Below are 22,026 nucleotides of genomic sequence, written 5' to 3'. Positions count from 1 at the left end.
TCACAAAGCAGTAGGAGAATAGGAGAAGCCAACAAAGAGATATGTCTGAAGGATTTTATGGCGAGTAGAAAAAAAAAAAAAAAAAAAAAAAAAAAAAATCTCCTTTACTCGGTCGCTTGTCATTGGGAGACACATACTGATGGGACATACCAAAGCAGTCCCCAGAGTGAGAAAGAACAACCACCAGCAGAAGGGAATCAGTCCAGAGACTGAACCCTAGCCAGCCATAAAGGCTCATGGACGAGACCCTGGGCCAAAAGGCAAAGGAGGCTTGGAACGGAGTGTCCGGCAGTTCCCAACATCCATGGAGATGGACTAGGACTGCAACAGGAAGGGGCCGCCCTTAGAAGAGACTCTAAACCAAGAGGCAACATAGAGCGACAAGAGGGCAATTCGAAGACCTGATGGGCCGCAACCAACCTGGAAGGAGGAAGAAGCACAGAACCAGACAGAGGGAGAGCCTGGTTGCCAAACAAAAAAAGGAAAAGGGAACGACAAGAGAACCCCATACAGAGAACAGGGCGAAAAAATGCCAGGGAGAGCTCAAATGCCTGAGTCAAAGAAGAGCCAGTCAAGGTGAAGACCAGAAACTTCTAGAAAGAGAGGAAGGGAGACGGGAACCGTCTCCGGAGAGGCATGGTGCAGAAGATCTGAACCAAAAACTGTAGGCTCCAAAAACTACTGTCCCAGGGGCACAGCGTGAGCACCTGGGGAGAAGAGCGGATTCTGAGAATGAGAGGCTGAACAGCGGGAAGAAACCACATCCACGCATCAGCCGAAATTGGCCCGACTGGTGTAATCCGATCAATTGGCTTACCCTCCTTCCCCAAAGTACATGGACCCCGAAGGAGGAGACTGAAAGTAAGGAGCATCCCCGGAAACCCAGAGTGGCCGACCTGTAAACCGGAGGATCACCACCTGTAGGGGGAGCAAACCCAACATCTTAGAAACGCTCCAGGAGAAACACTTCTATGTCAACACAAGAAGAGCGGTACAGAAAGAATGCCCCACAAATGGGATCATGGAGAAGTGTGGGAAGGAGCACTACACATGCCCGAGACCGAAACCACCACTAAGTCCCGAAGAACCAGGAAGACCGACCTAGAAAATAAGATGCCACAGCAGTCTAGGAGAGTGCCCAAAACAAAGAGGAACCCCGCGAACTACTATGTGGTGCATTGTACAAGGCCCATGGAGCAACATGGGGTCACTCACTTGGAACCACACCTTGGCAGTGGGTTACTTAAACTTACACCATGGTGTGGGAAGTGTATGGTACGTGACCCGAGGTAGTAGTAAACCATGCAGACAACCGTCTGGCTGACTAGTAAAGGATTCCTGAAAGCACAGGGTCACTCCTCCAAACCCTCCCACAGAAAGTATGGGTACTGGAGTGCGGCCGATCTGATGGGTGACCTGGTAGTGTAGGAGTCCAGGCAGGTGAAAGTCTGGCTGACTCATCAGTCCCGTGTACCTGCAGGGGACCCTCTTCCAGATTCCCACTAGCAGTGAGGTACAGGAAACCCCAGCCATGCATGCGGCAGCCCAGAGATGGGAGACCGACTGCGGCGGAAATCATGCAGACAACAGTCTGGCTGAACGAGTACACCTCCAGGCGCTGGCAAAAAGGGGACAGCAGTCAGCTAGGCGATCATTGTGCCCTTTTGTTGCAGGTGGGAGGGCGGGGAGGCCTAGGAGCCATAGATAGAATCCCTGCCATCCTGGGAGATCAAGGGGGGCTGGGGAGCCATGTATTTTATCCCGATCGCCCCATATAGGGTCCATAGGACACACCAGGTAACTTCAGTGTCACTAGCAGTGGGGTACTGGAACTCCAGCCGCAGAGACATCAGGCATGTGATAAATGACAGGTGGCGGAGGAAACCACACAGACCACTGTCTGGCTTACTGGTATGGTTACAACGGGTCACTCCTTCGGACACCCCCCGTTAGTTAACCTCCAGATTCCTGCTCCAAGCTCAGGAAGAAGTGGGGCGGAGCTACCTGTTGCCATTATTGCTCCCATCGGCCAGCACAGCGCCGGAGGAGAAACGACCAGCTGAAGAGCTGAGACAAAAATAGGGAGAGGGGAAAATCTGCAGCCACATAAATGTACAGGGAGCCGCTGCAATAGCCGCTGGCTGCCCTGAGACAGGAACGGCCGCCGTAACTCCCGTCCCTTAGACTGGAGAGACTACTGGCAAGGATCCAGACCCCTCTTAACATCGGGACCCTGGCCCTGAGGTTGCCCCGTTGAGGACTGTCGTATCCTCAAACCACAAGCACCAGTCTACAAAGTGACTGCGCTAATGGAGACCCAGCGAGAATATTAACCCCCTTAAGTCCTGCCACAGGCCTGCCAGAAAGGGGGGGGGGGTAGTTGTACATAATCACCCAGATTGCTTCAGCCAGCTTATGGCCACACTGCATCATGCCAGGCTGCCATAGCAAGGAGAGCAGGGGCAGTGGGTGACCCGCACCCAGGGTACAACCTCCAGGCGCTGGCCGTTGGTGATAAGGGGTTGACTTCCCATACTGTTATGTTCCATGCCCCTTTGTCATTCCTGTTTACCAACCTAGAAAAATAAAGGAAAAAAAAAGAACCCAACTAGACAGACTTAACTAGAAAATAACAAAAATAATAGACCAGGTCTGGGGAGCTCGCAGACCGGTGTCTTGCCTCCTAGCTAAAAAAACAGATAACCTCACTTCCAGTGGGCAGGTATATCCTGCCAAGGAGGAGCCGACTTTTTTTCTCCTAGGGTCAGCGCCTCCTAGTGGCAAAAGCATATACCCATCAGTATGTGTCCCCCCAATCAAGAGCAAATGAGAAATAAATATGCAGCTAACTTTAAGCTGTGTTAACATGGCCTTATGCTGCTCTTCACCTTAGCTTCTCTGCCTCCCTATGAACTCATGACTCTTTGGTGCCAGTTGTGGTCAAAAGTTTTTTTTTTCCCCCTAAACAAAAAACAATATTGCTGCTGAAGTGTTTTTAGATCTTTTAGTCAGATTTTACTAAGTTTTCTATGTATACTGCAGCACAATTAGGGTATGTTCACACTATGGTATGCAGGCAGAAAATTTTGTCATTGACTTTAATGAGCTTTTACTAGCTAATTCTGCAGGATTTTGGATCCATTGAAGTCAATGGAAGTCTGATGCAGGGCATAATCCAAGAGGAATTTATAAGAAAGAAAGAAAAAAAAGAAAAAGAAAAAGAGCCCCTAATCCCATTCTGGACAATAGTTTTAATCCAAATAGTTACAAAAGGAAAAAAAAAAAAGTTCTTACTTAAATATCACAACACTTACCCCTTTCCCCCTGGGGCGACAGTAGGCATGCTGAGCCTATTTTCATTGTACTCTCTAGTGTTGTTCACATGAGCCAACAATGGTGCCACGGGTCTATTGGGTGACTGTTCATACACAAAATTTTTGCAAGACGCCAGCTTGGACTCCAATGCCTGAGGGAAAGGAATGCAGACTCAAATATCCAAAATTTAAAATAAAAACTGGAATTAGAAGGAAGTGTCTAGTTTATCATTACCTTTATGCTTTAATAAAAATACAAAATAAAAATATGCCCACTTGAAGATAGATAGCAACCAAAAGGCAATCTAACTACTAGTTATGTATGTAATAAGGAGTCTATAAATGTGTGTTATCCAGGTACTGTGTGTACCCATTAGTAACCCTGTAACGTATTTACAACCATTGAACCCCCTCATACAGAAGATATACAGAACCTCTGTTAAGACTTTTCAATGTAAGTTTGTCTCACTTGGTGCAGCTATTGGTCGTGTTTGAACGTTCAGACCTGATCAATCAAATGTTTCACACATCTTTACAACAGGTCAAAGTTCTTTCAAGCGACCGTGCCTGTTTAAATAAAAAACTTGCTTACCCCAACTTTTCTTTAGCAGATCCCCTACAATGTTTAATGCAGATATCCTTGCAGATGGCGTTAGCGGGTGTACCACTATACCCATCATCCAAACCTGGAATATACAAAATTAAGGTGTGAATACACTAAGTAATAAGCAAACTTGTTTATTCTGTTAAATATTTTTCAGCCCTTCAGGAATAACAATAGGGGAGTGGGGGGGGGGGGGGGGGGGGTGGTATTGATCAAACCTAATGCAAGATAAAGAAATTGCCTGCTTTTTTATCAGATCCTTTTTTTATTGCTATAAAAAAGGTTTTTGTAGGAAAACAAACATACGATGCAAAAACCATACAATTAGTAACAGCATTCAGGTACACCGTGTCAGAAGTATGTACAATAAAGCAATATCATGTACCTGAATGACAGTTGTGGTGCATTTCTTTACCATGGGCATATAAGTAAACAGAGTCTAGGGGCTAGTACATGAAGAGTCAGGATGTGCCCCAGTAGTATGCAGGAACCTTGGGGTTCTATACACTCTGGATAAGATCTAGCTGAGAGAGGTGATGCGCATCACTAAGACAGAAAGGGTACCATCTCTCACACATCTCCATCCAATGGTCTGAGGGTGGTATGGCCATTACAGACCACTCGTTGTCTCCGGTGGCAGAGGAGGTTACACAACTGGGAGCGATCTCCGCTGATTTTGCCCCTTTTTTGAACTGTGAGGGGATAGGAGGAAAGGAATATGCTAAGAAGAAAGGCATAATCAGCAGAGATCGCTCCCAGTTGTGTAACCTCCTCTCCCACCTGAGACAACGAGTGGTCTGTAATGGCCATACCACCCTCAGACCAGATAGCATGTCAGAGTTTAATTATATTGGTATTGGTAGAAGACCCTATGCGAGAGTCTAAACGTGTCCTGCAAGTCACTAAAAGTAACAGAACCATCCTTCAATACGTGCCAGCGTATACGTTCACACCATCTCCCAAGGGGAGAACTTCTCCAGCCGAAAAATTTCCAGCAGTTTAAGATTCCTCCAAAGTGGTGTGAATGGTTGTCTGTTGGTATTGAAAAAAGACAAAACCTAGGACATGTGCTAGAAGAGGGCAATACGTGGCTGCCAGACACATAAGCAGTGGCTTATCTACTCTTGGAAAAGTCAGGCATGGTAAATTTCAAGATATATCAGTACAAAAATTGTGTTTTTTTCCCATATTAGAAAATATACATTCTAGCTGATTGTGTAAACCAAGAACACCTTCTGTTCCCTGAAATTAAGGTATGGTACGTAGTCTAATATCCGTTTACTTACTTTTTCTGAACTGCATTGGAGTGCTCACACTAGAAATGGACCCCCTGTGACCCACAGGGGTTGACGGTACAGATATGGAAGCTTGTACGGCTGTGTCTACACGCTCACTTTCTTGGATACCGCTTTTGCTACGTTTTAGCACCTCCTGCTTTTGCTGAACTGCTAGCTCTTGTTTCAAGTCTAAAACGGCCAGGAAAACATATATGATTAAAAAGGTCAATATACACACACACACACACAATTATATAATAAAAAAAAAAATAAAAAAAATAAAAAATAAAAAACACAACAACAACAACAACAACAACAACCTCCACCACAACCCCCCCCCCCCCCCCCCACTTTGGCGGCTAAAGAAATAGCCTGAAGACAGACATGACATTCATGAAATTAAAAAGGGTGTGTAGCAATCTAATGGCCAATCCATATAATACATAGGTGTACAAAATCTTTTTCTATGAAAAGAAACTTTTTTATGTTGGTTTTAAAACACAGGCAGAGTCTCGCAAAATGCACTTAAAAGTAATAATATTCTGGGAAAACCCCAGCTGTGAGATGTGGTAGAACCTGCAGCACCACCAGTGGGGAAATTAAAGAAGCATTCCAGTTTTTTTTTGTCTCCCCCCCCCCCCCCCCCCGCCCTATATATAATGCACACCGTCAGTGCATTTCTCCAGTTTCTCCCATAATGTATCCCCTTTCATTTTTTCCCCTTATGTCCGGTTTCTTTATAAACATGCATTATATTCTAAATATCACATATACATTATATTTGATCATCAGTCGAAAAAGGAAAGGTTTTAGATATACCCTCATACGGTATTTTGTTTTGTATTTTTGATTTGTATCGTATTACTTGACACCTGATGTTTGAGGGTGCGTTCCCACACGGCGTATTTTGCTGCGTATTTGGTGCTGCGTATTTTCCTACCCATTGACTTCAACAGGGAAAATAAAATATGCAGCAAATACGCCGTGTGGGAACGTACCCTTAATGAGGCTACATAATTATGTGTGCATGTGGTGCAGTGACGTCACATCTTGTTTCTGTCGCTCCCCCTTGCATATATAAACGATCCAAGCATCTGTAACATTTGTATGACTAAGGCCCCACGGGCCGAAACAAGTCACGTTATTTGAATCCTTGTTGTTTTACTCCAACTATTTTACTCCAATAAAGAAGTTCCTTTTCCACGAGTCAGCGCTTGACATTTTCCTTTTTTGCCTATTATGTGGATGAGTCCAAATCCAGTCCGGGCGCATATGCAGGAGCTGGAATACACTGCTTTACCTCCCCACGTGCCGTTTCATCCTTCATTCCAGCTCAGCTCTATCAATATATTTCAGTACTGTAGCAGGCCCACCCAGCCCTGTGTGCTGCTGCTAGCTCTGTGGCAGTGGTCTCCAACCTGCGGACCTCCAGATGTTGCAAAACTACAACTCCCAGCATGCCCGGACAGCCAACGGCTGTCTGGGCATGCTGGGAGTTTTAGTTCTGCAACATCTGGAGGTCCGCAGGTTGGAGACCACTGCTCTATAGGATTAGAATATCGAAGAAGGCAAGTTGATGACTAGCTGAAGAGTTATAAATCTGCCCTATAGACTTCATATATACAAAAAAGTAACTCAATTGTTAACTGTCAGGCCCAAGGCCTGATTATTAAAATCCTATATGTGTATTATAAATTATATCTGTGTATAAACTAAGACATGGGTGAAGGGTCATTCAGACTGTTTTGTGTATTGCATTTTATTGGAGGTCTGGCTGTCTTGGTATCTCCTTTGAAGTCATGCACTCTGGTCCCATCATATAATCAAACAGATAAGGGGCCAGGAAGAGAGAAGACCCCCTGGTGGGACCAGAGGGGAGGGGGGAATTGAGTCTCCCTCCCAAGAAAGCAGATATGTTATTTAAAACAATGCTAGACTCAAAGTTGGTTGTTAAATGCTGGGCAACAAGCTGACAAGACAATCCTAAGAACAGCTGAAACTCACTCTCTTGGAACTGCTATACCATCTTGCTGTAAGAACTTAATCTTTTGTTTTCTGAACTTGCTAAACTCCTATACATTTTTGTAACTATGTCATTTGTTCCTGTATTTTTATTTATATAGCACTGATACCTTTTATCAGATTAAATGTTTAATTAATCATCTATGGTCTTTGATCTCTAAATATATGAGCTCACCTTTCTGAAGGCAGCTCGGGTGGAAACACGTTTATCCAAGGGTTAATTTGGTGACTTGCTGGGACTAGTAGTGGATACCCAGAGGTCTGGCGGCTTTAACCCTTGCACCATCACACTCTCTCTAGCGTCTTGGTTGGACCGATAGGGTGTGATCGTGACATTAACATAGGTCACTTTCTCCTCATGGCAATATTTCTTCACAAAAACATTAATACACATTAAGGGTTGGGTCGCATGTGCCATATTTTGCTTCAATAGGTACCAAAATAGGTAAGAAAATACAGCATGTGTGACCCTACCCTAAATAGGTAGGAAAATACAGCACGTGTGACTCTACCCTAAATAAGAAAAGCCATACAGTGTGAATTGACACATAGGCAGCTTAGGGCTGGGGGGGTATACTGGTTCATACCGAAATTTTTGGGCTGCACGATATGAATTTTAGCCCATACCGCAATACCGGTTGGGCCCCTCCCCCTTGGGAATAAATTATCAGCCCAGCGCTGCGCTGTCCCCACATCGGGGAACTAATCATACGTGACATACGGCGGTTCCACGGTATATAACTGTATTTTCTCACCACCCCCCCCAAATCATGTGACCCATTAATTGGGGGGGGGGGGGGGGGGGGGGAAGCAGAACAGCGCAGGCGGTTCCACGGTATATAACGGTATTTTCTCACTACCCCCCAAATCATGTGACCCATTAATTGGTGGTGGTGGGGGGGGGGGGGGGGGGGGGGGGGAGCAGAACAGCGCAGGCGGTTCCACGGCATATAAAACGGTATTTTCTCACCACCCCCCAAATCATGCGATCCATTAATTGAAGCAGAACAGCGCAGGTGGGTCACTTATGATTAGTGGAGTCGCCTGCGCTGTTCGTTCTGCTTCCCCCCCAATTAATGGGTCACATGATTTGGGGGGTGGTGAGAAAATACCGTTATATACCGTGGAACCGCCGTAAGTTAAAAAAATACTGTGATACACATATTTGGTCATACCGCCCAGCCCTAAGGCAGCTCATCTAATTAAATCATCTATATGATCACTGCTGCTGTAGTCTTAGTAGGTCCCCTGGTTGGACACCAAATAACTAGATGGTTTGATGAGCTGGAGTCTAAGAGCATGTTCACAGCGCAAATAGACACATTGTTTTTGCAACCTCCCAACCCTACTTTTTTCTAGCAATGTGTTGCGAATGTAGTGTGGTGCTTCAGAGCAGAGAAGTTCTATATTTCCTTGACTGAATTAGGGGCAGCCCTCGCTATTAAGTATACGCTCCCAAATAGGGCGTTGTATTAAATAGGAAACTTTACTTTTACTTCCAGTTAGTGTACTAGTACACTCCAATCAGAGGTGAATATACAAATTTAGTTGCAGAGCACTATCTGGTCCCAAGCATACACTGGGCATCATCATCTTACCTCGAGTTTCATCTTTTAGCCTCTGGATACACTCAAGATCATTTTCCTTCTCATCCAGTTCACTTTCAAGAAATGCATTTCTCTCAATCGCTTGATTTAAACGTAGTTCAAAATCCTCTAAGGAAATGATTGTTGCTCTGTGGAAAACAGACGTTAAAAGGAATTAACTTTTTTTTTAATATATCAACTGGCTCCAGATAGTTAAACAGATTTGTAAATTACTTCTATTAAAAAAATCTTAATTTCAGTACTTATGAGCTTCTAAAGTTAAGGTTGTTCTTTTCTGTCTAAGTGCTCTCTGATGACACGTCTCGGGAACCACACAGTTTAGAAGCAAATCCCCATAGCAAACCTCTTCTAAACTGGGCGGTTCCCGAGACACGTGTCATCAGAGAGCACTTAGACAGAAAAGAACAACCTTAATTTCAGAAGCTCATAAGTACTGAAAGGATTAAGATTTTTTTAACAGAAGTAATTTACTAAATCTGTTTAACTTTCTGGAGCCAGTTGATATATTAAAAAAAAGTTTTTTCCTGGATAAGCCCTTTAAGACAAAGTAAGCAACTGACCAGATGAAGTGTAAACTAAAACAGGAGCACAATTTACTTGTCCTGGTACACGAAAGTATTTCAACCAAAATAGTATGTAGATAAAAAGGTCTTTATTAATAGAAACTTAAAAAGAGGTAGACCTAAAAATACTTTAACCGCTTAAGGACTGGGCCAATTTTTGTACTTTAGTTTCTCCGTCCTCCTCGCCCTATAATAGCAATAAACTTATTTTTTCCCATCCACAGACCCATATAAGGGGCTGTTTTTTGTGGGACCAATTTTACTTCGTAATGACACTTTTTTCCCCATAGCATGCTCCGAAACAAAAAATTATTAAAAAAAATAATAAAAAAATACCAATTTTCCTAACTTTTTTCTCTTTTAGAACATTCACCTTGTGGTCAAACACACACTGTCTTGATACTTTAGGTAAATTTGTATAGTTTCCGTCATGATTTACCAATTTTAAAAATAATTCTAAAATTGCCATTTTCTGACCCCCTATAAGCTTTTTTATTTTTGTATACTGGGCTGTATGGGGGCAAATTTTTTGCAACGTAATATGTTGTTTGTAACAGTACCATTTTGGTATTGATCGGACTTTTTGATTGCTTTTATACTATGATTTTTTTCTGGGATAGGATTTAAAAAAAATAAAAAAAAGAATAAAACACAATTGTGGGGGGGGTTGGTGTATTTTTTTTTACATTTATGTCATTTGCTGTACAGGATGTATAATGGTTATATTTTAATAGTTTAGACAATTACACAGATGATACCAAATATTTTTATAAATTTTTTTATGTTTAAAAGGAAAATGGGAATAGGGGGGCGATTTGAACTTTTAATACAAGAAGGGGTTAATGCGTATTTTTTGTTCTTTTTAGCCCCTGGACTGAGGGGTAAGCCCTATGGCTACCCCCCCCCCCCCCAGGCGATGCACCCAACTAGACCACCAGGGGGCATTTATGTCCCTATAGACACCGCTGTCATTTTTGATAGCGGCAATCTAAATGGTTAATAGTTGCCTGCAGGGATTACCACATGCTGGCATATTAGCTGTGGCCCCAGTTACTAAAATCAGCTGGGGGCCACGCGGTATGGAGCGGGCTCAGGTCAGGAGTCTGCTGCACACACAGGGTGCTGCTGTACTTCAAGAACAAAATAAAATCAAAAAATATATATAAATAAAAAAATAAAAAAAAACACCCACACAGAACAGGTTCAAACAGAGCACATAAAAAAAAAAAAAATTAAATAAAAAAAACAAAAAAAAAAAAAAAAAAAAACACATGCCAATATTTATTGTGCCATTCAGTAAAAAAAAACCCTACTTAGGCCATAATCTGCTGCCTGACCACATGGTGGGGCCCAAGGAAAGCACGACTCTGGCTTTTAGGACATAGTCATTTTAGAATGAAAGACTTCTAGACCCCAATCCACATCTGCCAAAGATTTCCACGCCTGACCCACATTCCCCCACCCCCAAGGTTTTTTTATTTTTTATTTTTAAGAATATATAAAAAAGGAACCCATAGACAACATTTTGTACAAATACAAATAGGCAGTTGAGTGCCAAATGACAAAGAACAAAAAAAAAAAAAATAATAATTTTTTATAAATATATATTAAACACATACACACACATACACACACATACACACACACACACACACACACACACACACACACACACACACACACACCAAAAGTTTGGACACACCTTCTCATTCAGAGTTTTCTTTATTTTCATGACTATGAAAATTGTAGATTCACACTGAAGGCATCAAAACTATGAATTAACGCATGTGGAATTATAGACCTAACAAAAAAGTGTGAAAATATGTCATATTCTAGGTTCTAGCCACCTTTTGCTTTGATTACTGCAGTGTCACCAGCAAAGCACCCCCACACCATCACACCTCCTCCTGCACACCTGTGAAGTGAAGACCATTTCAGGTGACTACCCCTTGGATCTCAACAAGAGAAGGCCAAGAGTGTGCAAAGCAGTAATCAAAGCAAAAGGTGGCTACTTTGAAGAACCTATAATATGACATTTTCAGTTGTTTCACTTTTGTTACATCTATAATTCCACATGTGTTAATTCATAGTTTTGATGCCTTCAATGTGAATCAAAAATTTTCATAGTCATGAATATAAAGATAACTCTGAATGAGAAGGTGTGTCCAAACTTTTGGTCTGTCCTGTAATCTCTCTCTATGTATCTATACACACACACACACACACACACACACACACAATCAGACATTATAGTGGGGTAGAAGTGGGGTGGTGACTAGCAGTGATGGCAGTCTCCAATACTAAGCTTGGGACAGGATTGGGGATTGAGTGAATAGGTGGAGTACAGAGCTGCTCGTCACCCTGCAATTCATACTTTTTGCTAATAATGAATCTGGCTTGATGTCCTGCATGTAAAAGTGTAGCTTGGATGATCTTAGGTCTTTTTTGTATTAAAACAAGAGATGCTGTCAGAGGTGTGTCCTCTCTTGGGCTAGTTGAGTTGCTAAATCACAGGTAGGGGAGTTTTTGTATAAAGCTTCAAGTGTCGCTACTTTACCTATGGATTCGTTGACAACCATGGTTCTGTTTTTTCTAAGGTAGATCCTAATCGGATAAAAGTACCACGAATCATGTCAGCCACAAAGTTGTTGGAGACACTTCTGGGGTGTTAGTAAGCAGTAAATATAAAAGTCTCCTACGGGAACTTTAGAATAATCAATAATAATAATAATAATAATAATACACACACACACACACACACAAGTCAACAAAAATCGCTTTTTTTTTTTAATTAAGAAAACTACCAAAAAAAAAACAAAAAAAAAAAAAACACACCACATAATTGGTATCACCGCATGCAGAAATATCCACAAGACTAAAACAATGTTTTGGTCCCAACACATTTCCCCCATCCTCAGCAGTGACATGGAGCCATATGACAGTCCCAGGAGGCCTTGGCTCCATGTCACTCCTGAGACAATGGTTGGTGGGTCTCACTTCCTTTTTATTAGCCACTTATATCCAGTTTGTGGCGATTTCACATAATTTCTGCTCCATTTTAAGCAGAAAGGTGCGGGTTCCAAGAGGAATTAAAAAAAGGAGGCAATTTTCCTCGCTAATCCCATAGTGTGAACATACCAGGGGATCCCAGAGGTCAGACTCTATAGAATTATAAAGTGATGGCACATCCTAGCAATATATTCTCCCCTAATGATATGGGAAATTCCCTTTATCACCTTAAGGATACATAAATTAAAAGGAGTATGGAAATTAAAAAAAAAAAAAAAAAACTACTTGTCCAAGGGACTAAAACTGAGCACAATCTACTTGTCCCTCATGACCATCCACTTGTCCTGGTACATAAAATCATTTTAACCAAAATAGTCTGTAAATTGATAGAAACTTAATAGGCAGACCAGTATGTCATCCCATTAGGTGGATAGAGCCCCTGATAAGCAAGTCCACCCCATTAAGTATGTAGTCTCCACTTCAGGAAGGTATGTCTCTTTATCAGGTAGGCAAATCCCTGCATCAGGTAGGTAGGGCTCCCCTAGTAAGTAAATAATGCCCAAGATCGATATTTTCCCCCATAATTGGTAGGAAGGGTGGGCTTCCCCAGTAGGCAGACAGAGCCCCAGGTAGCTATGCCCCCATTAGGTAGAGCTTCCCCATATGTAGAAAGGCCCGCAGATTACGTCCCTCTCCCTCCCCCCCCCCCCCCATCAGGTAGGGTTCCCCAGTAGGTAGTTAGACCCCCAGATAGATATGACTCCCATCGGGTAGGGCTCCACAGTAGGTACATAGGCCCCAGTTAGATATGGCCCCTCATCACTGATGGGGATCATATCTATCTGGGGGCCTGCCTATCTACTGGGGAGCCCTACCTAATGATTACGTAGGGCTTCCAAGTAGATAGACAGGCCCCCAGATAGATACAGTCATGGCCACAAATGTTGGAACCCCTGAAATTTTTCTAGAAAATGAAGTATTTCTCCCAGAAAAGGATTGCAGTGTTTTGCTATACACGTTTATTTACTTTGTGTGTATTGGAACTAAACCAAAAAAGGGAGGAAAAAAAAAAAAGCAAATTGGACATAACGTCACACCAAACTCCAAAAATGTGTTGGACCAAATCATTGGCACCCTTTCATGTGATGCTCCTTAAACTGACCTGGGTCAAGTAACAGGTGTGGGCAATATAAAAATCACACCTGAAACCAGATAAAAAGGAGAGAAGTTCACTTAGTCTTTGCATCGTGTGTGTGTATGTGTGTGCGCTACACTAAGCATGGACAACAGAAAGAGGAGAAGAGAACTGTGAGTACTTGAGGACCAAAATTGTGGGAAAATATCAACAATCCCAAGGTTACAAGTCCATCTCCAGAGATCTAGATTTGCCTTTGCCCACAGTGGGCAACATCATCAATAAGTTTGCAACCCATGGCACTGTAGCCAATTTCCCTGGGCGTGGACGGAAGAGAAAAATTGATGTAAGGAGTCAACGCAGGATAGTGCAGATGGTGGATAAGCAGCCCCAAACTAGTTCCAAAGATAGTCACGCTGTCCTGCGGGCTCAGGGAGCATTAGTGTCAGCGTGAACTATCCGTTGACATTTAAATGAAATGCTATGGCAGGAGACCCAGGAGGACCCCACTGCTGACACAGAGACATAAAAAAACAAGATTACATTTTGCCAAAATTAACTTGAGTAAGCCAAAATCCTTCTGGGAAAACTTCTTTTGGACATGTGCTTTACCAAAAAGCTCTATCTTGGTCTCATATGCTACTGTTTACTGAAAAGGGAATGAGGCCTACAAGGAAGAGAACACAGTACCTACAGTGAAATATGGTGGTGGTTTAATGAGGTTTTTTTTTTTTGTTGCTGCCTCTGGCACTGGGTGCCTTGAATGTGAGCAAGGCATCATGAAATCTAAGGATTATCAATGGATTTTGGGTCGCACTGTACAGCCCATGGCAACAAGGCGCTGGAGAATTCTGCAGTGGGCAGCAATGAGTCCAGATCTAAATCCCATTGAACACCTATGGAGAGATCTTAAAATTGCTGTTGGGAAAAGGCGCCTTCCAGTAAGAGAGACCTGGAGCAGTTTGCAAAGGAAGAATGGTCCAACATTCCGGCTGAGAGGTGTAAGAAGCTTATTCATGGTTATAAGAAGCGACTGATTTCAGTTATTTTTTCCAAAGGTTGTGGAACCAAATATTAAGTTAAAGGGTGCCAATAATTTGGTCCAGTCCATTTTTGGAGTTTGGTGTGACATTATGTTCAATTTAGCTTTTTTCCCCCCCTCTTTTTTTGGTTTAGTTCCAATACACACAAAGGGAATAAACATGTGTATAGCAAAACATGTGTTACTGCAATCCTTTTCTGTGAGAAATACTTCATTTTCTTGAAAAATTTCAGGGGCGCCAACATTTATGGCCATGACTGTATGACCCTCGGCAGGTGGGGCTCCCATTTAAAACAATTATACCCCCCAAGTAGATCGGTTAGTCCGGGTGGTAGGCAGGTCCTCCCTTATGTAGTAAGTAGCTAAGTTTGAGTAAGTAACTCACCGCTACTTACATCTCCCTGTTTCCTGCAGGGACTTTCTGGCGGGGGAGCGTGCGGTGAATTAAGTCATTGAATGTGCCACGAAGGACGTCTGCGTCATGTCAATCATCGCATGCACCTCCACCAGGAAGGCTCGCTATAGGCTGCAGTATACAGCTGTGGTCTATAGCAGTTTAGTGACGGGGCAAGACTGTTTGCCCCGTCATTGTGAATTCTTCGGACATTTAGCGCTGCTTGCCCGAAGCAGGGCAAAATGCCTGAAGAACTCATCTAAATATAGAACTGCATGTCCCGGGCATCATGCGATACAATTTCCACAATGATCCATAGCTAATGCCGGACAGCACCCATAAGATGATGTATGGCATTAACCCTTGAGATGCATCTATGAAAGTTTATTGCGGCATCTAAAAATTGTAAAATTTTGTTGCCAGATGCTTCAGGGGACTGATCAGGACCTCCGTGGCAAAGTGGCGCATCTCTGATCAGCTGATATGACTGCTAATATTACCTGCATCTGTGCCGTCCAATAGTTGCTCTGCTTCTCTAGTCTGGCTAGGCAGGAGAAGTAGAGCCCTGATAATGATCAATGCTATGGCATTAGCAATCGAAATATTGCTTGTAATAGTGCCCTGTAGGGATCAAAAATATTCTTAAAAAAAATAAAGTGTAAATATAAGTAAACCCCTTCCTAGCAAAGTAAGAAAAATCAACCCTATTCCCCCCCCCACATTTTCCAAATAAAATAAACGATAAAGTAAAAAACACAACATATTTGGGATCGCTGCAAGCAGAAATGTACAAACTACAATATTAATCCCTTAAAAGGAGATATCCAGTGGTGAAAAACCTTATCCCCTATCCAATCGCTGGGGCCCCCCGCGATCTCCTGTACAGGGCCCCAGCAGCCCGTGGGAAAGGGGCATGTTGATTACCGCAAGAAGCGGCGGCGGCTCACACGCCCCCTCATTACAACTCTATGGCAGAGCCGGAGTGCTGCCTTCGGCAATCTGAATTGAGGGGGTGTGTCGGCTGCCGCTTCATGCGGTGGTCAACACGCGCGCTCTGGCCAGCGAGCCCGGGCTCCGTACAGAGAGATCGCGGGGGGCCCCAGCGGTCGGACCCCTGTGAGCTGATAACTGTGCAGGGGTATGTGTATATGTAGTGTTTTACCCTTTATTTTGTGTTAGTGTAGTGTTTTTAGGGTACATTCACATGGCGCAAACCTCCATCTGTTGCAAAACTACAACTCTCAGCATGCAGTGACAGAAGGGCATGCTGGGACTTTTAGTTATGCAACAGCTGGAGGCATACTACTACAACTTCCAGCATGCCCATTGGCTGTCCATGCATGCTTGTAGTTGAAGTTCTGCAACATCTGGAGGGCTACAGTTTGGACACCCCTACACAGTGGTCTCCAAACTGTTCTCCAGTTGTTTCAAAACTATAACTCCCAGCATGCCTGGACTGTCTGGGCATGCTGACAGTTGTAAATTTGCAACATCTGGAAGATCACAGATTGGGGACCACTGCACAGTGATCTCCAAACTGTGGCCCTCCAGATGTTGCAAAACTACAACTTCCAGCATGCCCGACAGCCAAAGGCTGTCTGGGCAGGCTGGGAGTTGTAGTTTTGAAACTCCTAGAAGCAGCAGTGAAGATCACTTTACAGTGATCTTCACTGCTGCCTCTGATGCAAACGCCGCCTGATCCACTTGTGCCTGCTGCGGGTCCCCACTGTCACGCCGGTCCCATGTATGTGCCGTGGTCCCCCCCGCCCACAGCTCTCTGGATCCTCTTCCCCTGCTCTGCCCAACTTCTAGGGGGCGGGCAGAGCGGGAATCTGAACTTTCACACCCCGTCAGCTGAGGCACTGCGATTGGTCCACAGCGATTGCTGACCAGGACCATCCACAGATGGTCCAGAGGGGGCTTGCAGAAGTTGTCTCCTGCTGGTAACAGCGGGACTTCTGCCTTTTAACCCGTGCGATGCCGAGCATCACCGGGTTAACTTAATCCCCTATATAAATGGTGGGATGCGCGAAGTACCTGCACAATCCGCCATTTACATAAGGCATTCTACGGGAAGGGGTTAATGAAACTGCTCAGTGAATCTCTATAAAATGGGCACTTTCAGAGATCAAAAACTTTTTATATGTTTTACATCTTGGCAAAACAGTTTTTCTCATATACTTCTTTAATGTAATTTTTTCTTTTTAAGGAAAACTGCCTTTGAAAATCCTACCACTAGGAGTCCCCATACCTCTTGGGACACTGATGAGTCCCACAGCAGCATGAGGGTATCCAAGGGTTATGTACAAGAGATGACTGATGGACAAGGCTGCAGGATAAATACAGCCTGCAGCAACAATGCTGTAAGACAGAGTTTTTCCAAACATGTGCCTCTAGCTGTTGCAAAACTACAACTCCAAGCATGCCTGGACAGTCAAAGGATGTCTGGGCATGCTGGGAGTTGTGGTTTTGCAAAAGCTGTAGGCAGCATGAGCAAGGGGGAGGAGTAATCCCCGTGTAGGCAAGAGATGGACACGCCACGCTACCTTTGACAAGATGGAAAAGACATTAAGCAGCTGTAATATGCTAAATTTTATGAAATATGGTTGATAGAGAACATAAATGAAGACTTGGTACACTGTTTACGGTGAACACATCAATGTGAATTTTATTAAGCAATCCAAAATGGTAACGTTTCGGTCCAAATGAGGACCTTCCTCTGACTGGAGACACCTCTGCGACTACAGGTCGCATCTCCAGATACCTGCAACACAGCTGAGAGCCGTTCCTCTGTATTCACACCTATCCTCCGCAGCAATCCGGTCTGAAGAAGGTCCTCATTTGGACCGAAACGTTACCATTTTGGATTGCTTAATAAAATTCACATTGATGTGTTCACCGTAAACAGTGTACCAAGTCTTCATTTACGCTATATTAAAGATTGGGACTCCAACTTGGGATCACTTTTTTCACTCAGAGAGTGACGTAATTCTATCTACGGTTGATGGAGACAAATGTACATGATTAGGATGAGGCACTGTGTAACGAAACAGTTTTGTTATGTGGGATCTGATAGGTACGCTTTAACCTCTTCAAGCCTCCTCGCCGACCGATTGTTGCTAGGTTACTCCAGGCAGCATCAGCAGGCTGGAGAAATTGAGCACAGATTACACCGATCAATGTTATGCTATGGAATAGCATTGAACAGCATATGCAATCAGAAGATTGCTTGTAATAGTCCCCTAAAAATAAAAAATGTGTAAATAAAAAAGTTACAAAAAATAAAAATAGAAAAGTTAATAAATGTGATTAAACCCCTTCCCTAATAAGTTTGAATCACCCCCCTTTTCCCAAAAAAACTAAAATGTGGTATCGCTGCATGCGTAAATGTCTGAACTATAAAAATATAATGTTCATTAAACCGCATGGTCAATGTCTTATACATAAAAAATAATAATTCAAAGTCCAAAATTGCGTATTTTTGGTCATTGTAAACCCTAAAAAAAAATGTGGCGCAAAAAAAATAAAAAAATCTGCCCTCATACCTCCACGTATGTGTAAAAATAAAGTTATAGGAGTCAGAAAATGACAATTTTACACATACTAATTTTGGTGCATGTAATATATATATTTTTTTTTAAGTAGTAAGATAAAACCTACATAAATTGGGTATCTTTGTAAATCATATGGACCTTGAGCTGTGACCCGGAAAAGGGGTGATGCCACTAACCTCTTAGCTCTCTCCAAGTCATCATTAGATTGCTCCAGTTCTCGAATGTATTTCTGTAGTTGATCCCGGACAGCTCTGGTTTGGGAAAGCTCATTTTCTAGTGTACAGATCTGGGTGTAGCTTGCCGCATGGTGCTCCTCATACTTTTCCTGAAAGACGACAAATTGCAAGATCTTTACCTAAAGTCTAAGACCAAATCTGCCCTCCTGCATAGGTTTGTGTATGGAGAGATGCAGTTGGCGCTGGCCCCTCCAGTTGCTGGGGCAGCTGTACAATGCCCAGGAACTTCTGGTCAGCAAAAAAAGACGCGCTCTGATGATTACGGTAGCGATACTTAATGATACAATATCTCCTCAGTTTTGGGGCCAAAGTGCTGGTAAAGTAGAGGGTCCGAAACGTGTCTGAGCCAGCTACCCTACACATAAAGAACATTATCTGCACCATTGCTATACTTTACCAGCACTTCTGCCCCAAAACTGAGGAGACATCGTGTCATTAAGTATCGCTACCATCATCAGAGCGCGTGCTCCCACGAGGAACTACAGCTTGTGAACATCCTGAGAAGCGGCATTTGCAACTTTGGGTGACCTGGCTGTCGGAAGGCAGACTCCGTCACCGGAACTAAAAGAGCGCCAACGCTACCAGGACATCACAGGTAAGCAGTACATAGTACCGGTGTGCTATTACCACTATCTATGGTCGCCGGGCCGGTTATGCATTTACAAACTTTCTCTGTGATCGCCATACTAACTGTCTCTTCTATACGCTACAAACTCTCTCTCTGTGGATACGATACTTAATTGCTATTGTATGTAGAGTTACCAGCTAGTAACTCACTTTATAACAGTGGGACGATTTTTGCAGGACTGCAGCGCGAGGCGAAATTCAGCAAACCAGCATTGGAAAGTTGCGGTGACTAAACCTCAGTGACATAACTTCTCACCTATTATATTTTGTTTGCTGCATTACCATTTATATGTAATCATTTTATTTATATTGATTTGTATTTCAAGCAGAGGGGATTGCAAGGATCCTGCATCCCCCCCCCCCCCCCCCCGCTATTATTTCTGCATATTGACTAATAAATCTGCATTGCATCTTGGACATTAGCATATGATCCTTTTTCATACACTTACCATTAACCCCTCTTACTACAGAACACTCAGCTACTGTAAAATTATATTATATATATATATATACACACAAATACATACACACACGAGAACACTCATACATTCAGCTAATATAGATCTATTAACATCCAAAGTAAACCTATTTGACCCACACCTATAGTCTCAGTCAACATTTAACCACTCTATATTCCACTCTCATTCACAATGTCACATACAGAGTAGTCCTTGAGAACCTGCCATTTGCCTTTTTTCTAACTTGTGGGTGTTATGAGGATATCACCTGGGCAGAGTTCTCGGACAATTTTATAAATAGAGTACCGCCACTCTTTGCTTTTGATCTAAACATTAAAGTATACAGTCATGGCCTTAAAATGTTGGCACGCCTGAAATTTTTCAAGAAAATTAAATATTTCTCACATAGTCACACCAAACTCCAAAAATGGGCTGGACAATATTATTGCAATCCTTTTCTGTGAGAAATACTTCATTTACAGCCATGATTGTAGATCAATGTAATGCCGTTGCATTACATTGATCCATGTTATCAGCGCTCAACTGCTAAGGGCTGCCAAAGGCAGCCTTCAGCAATCCCGTAACCAGGGATGCCCGAGGAGCAGAGGTAAGGCCCCAGGCTTCCCTAGCAGCCCATAGTCCCCTCCACTAGAACCCAGGGAATAGCAGCATTAACTGGTTAAGTACTGTGATCTATACAGATCACAGCATTTAAAACATCATAATAAAGGACGTCTGAGCGATCTCTGATGTCAGGCATTACTGACATGTCAGCTGCTCATAGCGGGTATCATCTCCTGGTTATGACGCAGACCTGACCACCGCCCATCTCTGCAACAAGAACTAAAACAAGCAGCAGAGAACCCAGCTACACTGTGCTTCTGTTTGGTGCCAGCTGGTGCCATCTCAGGAGGGCATCGCTGCAGCACAATACCCTTTTGTGAAGTCTTGCATAACACATCCTACAAACATGGAGAGGCTGCAGACTTTTTTTCCTGTTACTACTAAAATAAGAAGTAACCTTGCAAATATTGTGGCTATATATTTTTTATTTATTCGTTTTGGAGTATAATCATACCATATGGAGCCATGTTTATTTATGGTAACATTATTGTGCACACATGATCAAAGATGAAGCTGTCATTTGGAGCTAAACGTGACGCTTCATCACTTGAATGATGAATTATCAGCTATTTCAGATCACAATTTTTAACAAAACAGAATTTTCAAATCAGCCCTAGTGCCCGCATTTTACTCCCTGCACATCCAGCGCTAGATACTTCCCATGAATCCCGATAAGGTTACGGACGTAACTCTGTTCCCTTTGCCACAGCATCTGTCAGCATTATTGTATTGCATGCTCTTGTATAGTCTGTTAGCTAAGGTTGATGTTAAAAAGGTACATGAAATCTGTGAGCAAAGGCTGTTCATCTGTAAATTATGCATAGGGGATGATGTAGAAAAAAAGTCCTTGCTATAAAACATGGAGAATGCAGGAGTCTGACTGTGCCAACTATGGAAGTAGAAGAGTCTGTCTACAAAACTGCTAGAGAAAAGAAAAAGGAACACATTTTAAAACATGTCCTATTATCAGAAAGAATATATATATATATATATATATATATATATATATATATATATATATATATATATATATATATATATATATATATATATATATATATATATATATATATATACACACACATACATATACATATATACACACACACATTACTGTTGTTAGAAACAACTCCCCCCCCCCCATTTAATACTTCCTTAAAAACTAGGCATTTACCTAATATACTTCATTAAAGGGGTACTCCGCTGAACACTTTTTTTTTTTTTTTTTTATCAACTGTGCCAGAACGTTAAACAGATTTGTAAATTACTTCTATAAATTTTTTTTGTAATCCTTCCAGTACTTAGCTGCTGTTATCCACAGGAAGTTTTTTGTTTTGTTTTTCTCCTTTCCTGTCAGACCACAGTGCTCTCTGCTGACACCTGTGTGTCAGAAACTGTCCAGAGCAGGATAGGTTTTCTATAGGGCTCTGCACCTACTATGGACAGTTCCTAAAAATGGACAAAGGTGTCAGCAGAGAGCACTCTGGTCAGACAGAAAACAAATTAAAAAAGAAAATAACTTCCTGTGGAGCAAAAAGAAGCCCAGGAGAAGTACTGGAA

The 22,026-nt window shown here is 42.7% G+C and overlaps 1 protein-coding gene across 1 annotated transcript in view; it reads right to left on the bottom strand.

Annotated features, from left to right (window-relative positions):
• NDE1 (nudE neurodevelopment protein 1) overlaps positions 1–22,026 on the bottom strand; it is a 30,962-nt gene that overhangs the window by 3,247 nt on the left and 5,689 nt on the right. The window contains 6 exon segments of the mRNA XM_056536871.1: positions 3,315–3,486; positions 3,913–3,973; positions 3,975–4,000; positions 5,205–5,384; positions 8,816–8,952; positions 18,698–18,846. Coding sequence (XP_056392846.1) covers positions 3,315–3,486; positions 3,913–3,973; positions 3,975–4,000; positions 5,205–5,384; positions 8,816–8,952; positions 18,698–18,846 — 725 coding nt within the window.

This window comes from Hyla sarda, chromosome 8 (assembly GCF_029499605.1).
Source record: "Hyla sarda isolate aHylSar1 chromosome 8, aHylSar1.hap1, whole genome shotgun sequence".
Classification (NCBI taxonomy): domain Eukaryota; kingdom Metazoa; phylum Chordata; class Amphibia; order Anura; family Hylidae; genus Hyla; species Hyla sarda.
This window is presented reverse-complemented; position numbering and strand designations above follow the sequence as displayed.